This window comes from Corvus brachyrhynchos, unplaced genomic scaffold (assembly GCF_000691975.1).
Source record: "Corvus brachyrhynchos isolate BGI_N302 unplaced genomic scaffold, ASM69197v1 scaffold191, whole genome shotgun sequence".
In the NCBI taxonomy this organism is placed as follows: Eukaryota; Metazoa; Chordata; class Aves; order Passeriformes; family Corvidae; genus Corvus; species Corvus brachyrhynchos.
In genome coordinates this window covers 13914-19488 of record NW_008236487.1, presented here as the reverse complement: position 1 = coordinate 19488, position 5575 = coordinate 13914, and the positions used below count along the sequence as shown (strand labels likewise).

The window sequence follows — 5575 nt, the reverse complement described above, 5'->3', positions numbered from 1 at the left end:
CGCGCTGCCCTCTCCGCACAGACCCCCCCCCACCCTTTCCTGAGCTCCCAAACCCGGTCGGCGCTCACCCCTCTTCCCCAGTTCCCTCCCATCACAAGCACAGTCAGAAAATTGGATTACAGAGAAAAAAAAAAGAAAAAGGTTTTATTTAGGATGGGAACGCATAGCTTGTTATAAAACACTGCAATATATAAGAAGTGTATGTAATATGCAGCCATTAAATGCTGAACTTTATATAGTAATAGTTTGAAAACAATAATGACCTAAAGAAGAGTGGCATAAAAGTAACAACAGAATTGCAGTCACTCTCTGGACCAACAGTGAGAACTTGCCGTGTACCATTTCAGACTAGGACACCTGAGGGCAAATCCTTTCTTTTTGGGTTAAATAATGTAAGGCCACATTTTTGTCCACGTTTTGTTGATGTCCCAAGTTGGACAGAGTTTCAAATCAGCAACAACAAATTTGGGAGAAGCTGCCACGGACTAGCAATAGACTGCCTTTCAAATGGAAATGCTTCTGCATTCATGTTTTCTGGGAACAGCCATTAGAGTTTTGTGTTACCTAGCTATCATAAGGTAGGAATTCTTTGTCCCATGTAAGATTTGGAGAACAGAAAGAAAAAACAAAAAGATTGAAGTTCAGTTTCAAAGTCACTCTCAAAAGATTTGGAAATGCCTTGTCAAACACTGTGTAAACATACTACGTTCATGAAAAATGAGGGAAGGTAATAAATAGAAGAGTTCCTAAGACTACTACAGTGTCTAACTAGCCAAAGTTTTGAGTCAGAACCAACCTGGAACATTTTCTTGTGATCTTCACTTTAGCTGTATTTTACAAGCCAAATTCTCCCAGTTATTATTCTGGCACATATTCACAGTCCCCACTTACCCTGAAGCTGGTGCTCATTCCTCAGGCTCTTGGCACTCTTCCTAAACCACCAGTACACAGATCTTGGGACTAACTCCCTGTTTCCAGATCTCCTGAAGTTTTTTGTGCCTCTGGGGTTAAGAACCCAGCCCTAACACCACATATACCATGTCTCCAGCCAGTCTCTTTCCACTGTGGTTCTCACCATGCATTCAGGTACCCCAAAAACGACTTCATTTTCCCGCACTGAACAACCGCTCCAGGCTTATGGCAGAAGTGAGCAGGAGGTGAGCATTCTTTTACCCACCAGACATTTATAAGGTTTCTTAGCCGTGTGGATTTTCAAATGCACTTTAAGTGTTGAGCTTTTCCGGAAGGTTTTCCCACACTCGACACACTCATAGGGCTTGGCTCCCGTGTGGATCCTCAGGTGGGCACCGAGGGCTGAGCTGTGCCGGAACGTTTTCCCACACTCTTCACACTTGTAGGGTCTCTCACCGCGGTGGATCCTCAGGTGCACGTTGAGAGCCGAGCTCCGGCGGAAGCTGTCCCCGCACTCCACGCAGATGTAGGGCTGCTCCTCAGTGTGCAGGCTCTGGTGCTTGGCCAGAGTGGAGTGGTTACTGCACCTCCGGCCGCACTCAGTACACTGGAAGGGGCTGGACAGGAGGCCGTCGTGGCACATGGGCAAGGCTTTTCTCCCATGGATCCGGTGGTGAGTGGTGAGCGCCGAGCTCTGGCTGAAGCCTTTTCCGCACACAGGGCACTTGTAGGGCCTCTCACCCGTGTGTGTTCGCATGTGGGTCACCAGTGAGGAGCTCTGCCGGAAGGTCTTCCCACACTCTGTGCACTCGTAGGGTTTCTCTCCTGTGTGAATCCTCTGATGCCGAATGATGGCTGAGCTGTCCCGGAAATGCTTCCCACACTCCTGGCACTTGTGGGGCTTCTCTCCGGTGTGGACCCTCCGATGTATGATCAGGGAGGAGCGGTCGCTGAAGCTTTTCTCACACCGGGGGCAATTAAAGGGTTTCTCACCCTTGTGGCTTCGCTGGTGGACGATGAGATGCGAGTTCTGGCTGAAGCTCTTCCCACATTCATTGCACAGGTAGTGCCTCTCTCCCGTGTGGGTGCGCTGGTGCCTGATCACGTTGGACCTCTGGCTGAAGGTCTTCTTGCACTCGCTGCATTGGTAGGGCTTCTCCCCTGTGTGGATCCGCTGGTGTTTGATCAGGTCTGAATTGCGGGTGAAACTCTTCCCACATTCGGAGCAGCCAAAGGGTTTTTCTGACAGGTGGATCCTCTGGTGCTGGCTCAGGTACGAACTCCGGCTGAAGCTCTTCCCACACTCGGGACACTTGTAGGTTTTCCCCCCCGCCTGCTGAATCCAAATGGCACTGTTCCCACACATGGGCAGGTCCAGCTTGTCCCCAGCAAGGATAACCTTGCTGATGTGGGCTTTACCACTGTCCTTGCACTCCCAGACTTCCATCCCATAAGGAGGTACCATTCCTTGTCTCTTTGGAAAACACGTCTCTATCTCACTTTCTATTTCCAGCTCCTGCTTGTGGTCCTGTCTTTGATCAGCGTCCTGGAGGGAATCTCCTGTGAGCTTCCTGGAAGGGAACAGATGGAGTTCAGCTCTCATTGAACTTTCCTGATGAAGTTCCTGATGAAGGCTGCCCTTCTGCATGTCACCCATGGTCCTGTCACCTGCTGGAGTGAACAGAGGAACTAGCAATGAATAACCCCCTGCTTCTCTGAGGGAGAAGTCCAGAAGAAAAACCACCAAGACCTGCTGCACATCGGCCACCATGAGCTGACAGCACAGGAGACAGCCCCTTGGTATCTTCTCAGGGCACAGTGAGGGCATGGAGCCCAAGGTGAGTGGGAAGGGAATGTCACTCAAGGATAGGAGGCCACTGCAGTACAGATTCCAAAGGGGATCCTCTGTCAAAGTTACAGCCCTAAAGGGAAAGACCCATCGCTTGCCCTCAAAGTTCCCGTGTCTAGCAAGGTTAGAGGAACATCATGACTGCTTTCCTTAATAATTCCCACTGCAGCTGCTTTTCCTGCTGCCTCTGAATCACTGCTCTTCAGCCAATATTCCCATGCTTGATCATGGAAGAAAGCAGCAACACCCCAGAAACATCCACCACTGCCCAGCAAACAATTTCCTTTCTTCTTTCCAGTCATAGCCCTTTTCCTTAAAAAGAAAGCTCTGCAGCAAATTGTATCTAGATTTTCTTTGTCTACAGAACAGATAGACAACTGAGTGGAATGATAAACTGTTTTATTAACCAAGCACGGAAATGAACCGTTAGACTGAAACATTTGGAAGCTGCTGGTTTTTCATTGGTTATAGTCATTTGGAGACACACCTTAGAAATTCATGCTGGAGTGTGAGGTAAGCGGATGAGCTGGACAGCATTGCGTACAGGCTAAACATCATCCCCTCACATGGAATAGGAGGTGGTGCAGCAGATTAAACCCCTCAGGTTCTGTTTCAGCTGATCTGCAGGTTTTGGAAGACACCACTACACTGGTCATACCAATCCCCAAAGTTTTGTTTACAACACTCAGGGCTGAAAAACATTTGCAGTATAAACAAAGTTACTCAAAAGCACCTCAAAGCAGCAAACTGACCCAGATATTGTCAAATATTGTCAGCACGAAAAGAAGAAAAAGCCACACTCTGGTTTATGTCTTTTAACATTATGAGTATATTCTTTGCTGAAAAATACACAAGATTGATTTCTTTTTGGACAGGGTCTTTTTGAAAGGGTACTAGGTACCCCAGGACTGTGTTTCATCTTTGCCATACTCTGCCTAGAGATCTTCCTGGACGTAGAATCTATTTACTGAGGAAGCAGAAGAGGCAGAGTGGGTGTGGAATGTGCAGCACGGTACGCCCCAGATTTTCAGCATTCAGCTCTTCCCTTCCCAGACACACTCCATGCAATTTAATTTCTCACCTTGTAAGCAGTCTCTCTACCGGCTCAGTGTTTAGCTGCTTCGGTCAAAAAGCTGCTTCTCTTCACCTTATCCAAAAGGTTAAGGCCAAGCTGAGGACTGCATGTCCAGATCAGAGGAAGGAAAACAGACATAATAAATACCTGTCATAGTAGCAGTGCTGTAGGGTGAGATTACAGGAGGATAAGTATTTAGGAGCTGAAAGTAACCTAGACCATAGGAAAATGATGCCCAGAAGCATGAGTCAGGGTCACTGTCAGTCCTGCCATACACACTGTGACACCACTGTTCAGGTCCAGTAACCAGGGCCAGCCTAGGTAGCACAGAGAGGTCAACCACATGTCCAGAGAGCTGCCTGACAGCTTTCTGCCTTCTCACAGGTATCTGGATGTTCTTCCTGCTGCAGTTCCAGACCAAAAATGCCAAATTTTTCTTTGTGTAAGAAAAATATCAATTCCTCAAACCATTTTCTCTCCATCACCTTTCTTCCCAGTGTTTTCTGCCATGGTTTGGAGCCCTGTTTAGTGCCTTGTGGATCCAGTCTCGATGGATCAGCCAAGCATGCACAGATCTGGGCAAGAGGTAAGATTTTGATCTGTTCACACATTATCAACAGCAGCAGCCCAAAGGCAGAATTTCCTGTCCTGTGCTCCAGAAAAATGGCTGTTTGACTGCCTCCTTCCAGATGGATTTTACCATCTGGGCCGGCAGTGAGCAGAAAGGAGGTCACACACACCTGTTTATGCAGGAACACTGCTGGGGGGGGGCAGCAGGATGGGGGGCAGCAGGATGGGAGGCAGCAGGATGGGGGGCAAGAGCAGCGGAGGATGGAATGTTTGGAATGCAGGTGTCTGTGACATCAGCAGCAAAGCAGCAGAGGTGACACTTCCAGCAGTGCAAGTGGGCCCCAACTGTCACAGGCACCACTCCCAGTGCCATGATGGTCTTGTGGGCTTATCTGGCCTTGTCTGGTGAGTAAGAAATGTCTCTCCTCCAAACCCAGCTGTAAGGAAGGGCAGTGGACCCAGCTGCTCAGCACCCTCCCCATCACTCCTCAGCTTGGGCAGTTTGGAGGCCAAAGGAAGATATGGAGCACCCTCCAATGCCTCAGATGCAAAGATCCCAGGGCTTCTAATTTTGGCAGTTTTCACCACTGGAGTTGGTATTTTATTCATCGAGGAGGGCCACAGAGTGACCGAAGAGCCAGGCAGGAGTCAGAGCTGGATGCAGTGGGTACAGGGTGGAGCAGAAGTGGAGACTGGAGATGCCATGATAGGGACAGCTGGGTGCATTAAACCAGACACTAAGGCACAGGTCTGGAGTTAACCCACAAAGCTAAGAGGGAAGAGTTCGCCCAGTAAAGCAATAGGGGAAGCAGGAGAAAGAGGTCTGAGAGAGGACCTTGGTTAAAGACCTATGTAGCCAGAGGAAGAGTTTGCAGAGGCTAAAAATCTTGAAAGGAAACTGTCTACTTGCTCCAGCCCTGAAAACAGAGCAATATTCTCAGTTTCAGCCATGACTTCCAAGACACTTCTCCCAGTTCAAGATTTGAATCTCCAGAGCTTTGGTCCCTCAGTCATGTACTGTCACCAAAATAGTACACTCCTTTCAACATGGGCGAAACAGCTTTCCCACAGGTCTGGACCTTCCATCTCTAGCTTGTTAATGCATTTCCCGTGTGCTGGATCCTGCACCCAGAAAAGGCAACAGAGATCTGGATTCAGCCCTCCAGCTC

At 48.7% G+C, this 5575-nt stretch overlaps 3 protein-coding genes across 7 annotated transcripts in view; 1 reads left to right on the top strand and 2 right to left on the bottom strand.

The window, feature by feature from the left end:
- DDX11 (DEAD/H-box helicase 11) overlaps positions 1-1107 on the bottom strand; it is a 17921-nt gene extending 16814 nt beyond the window's left edge. The window contains exon 1 of the mRNA XM_008644021.2: positions 1076-1107. Coding sequence (XP_008642243.1) covers positions 1076-1107 — 32 coding nt within the window. The remainder of the gene's footprint in view (positions 1-1075) is intronic.
- Positions 125-4048, bottom strand: LOC103624715 (zinc finger protein 501). 4 transcript variants are annotated; one of them, XM_017726200.1, is made up of 2 exons: positions 3843-4048; positions 125-3452 (listed from the first exon to the last, which is right to left on the bottom strand). In XM_017726200.1, the coding sequence occupies exon 2, from the start codon at positions 2738-2740 to the stop codon at positions 1136-1138; it is 1605 nt and encodes a 534-aa protein (XP_017581689.1). In that variant the 5' UTR covers positions 2741-3452; positions 3843-4048; the 3' UTR covers positions 125-1135. The 4 variants fall into 4 exon arrangements, with proteins under 4 accessions (XP_017581689.1, XP_017581691.1, XP_017581690.1 ...); XM_017726202.1 differs by having other exon boundaries at positions 125-2580; positions 3843-3973; XM_017726201.1 differs by having other exon boundaries at positions 125-2583; positions 3843-3972.
- Positions 4049-4188: 140 nt separating this feature from the next.
- Positions 4189-5575, top strand: part of LOC108444687 (acrosin-binding protein-like) — a 4403-nt gene continuing 3016 nt past the window's right edge. The window contains exon 1 of one of the 2 annotated variants that reach the window (XM_017726204.1): positions 4189-4422. In XM_017726204.1, coding sequence (XP_017581693.1) covers positions 4260-4422 — 163 coding nt within the window. In that variant the 5' untranslated portion in view covers positions 4189-4259. Of the gene's footprint in view, positions 4812-5575 lie in introns of both variants that reach the window. The other variant, XM_017726206.1, reaches the window with a different exon arrangement.

Coding starts and splice junctions, on each gene's coding strand:
- LOC103624715 (XM_017726200.1), bottom strand. CDS start 2,740: ATGCCCTCACTGTGCCCTGAGAAGATACCAAGGGGCTGTCTCCTGTGC.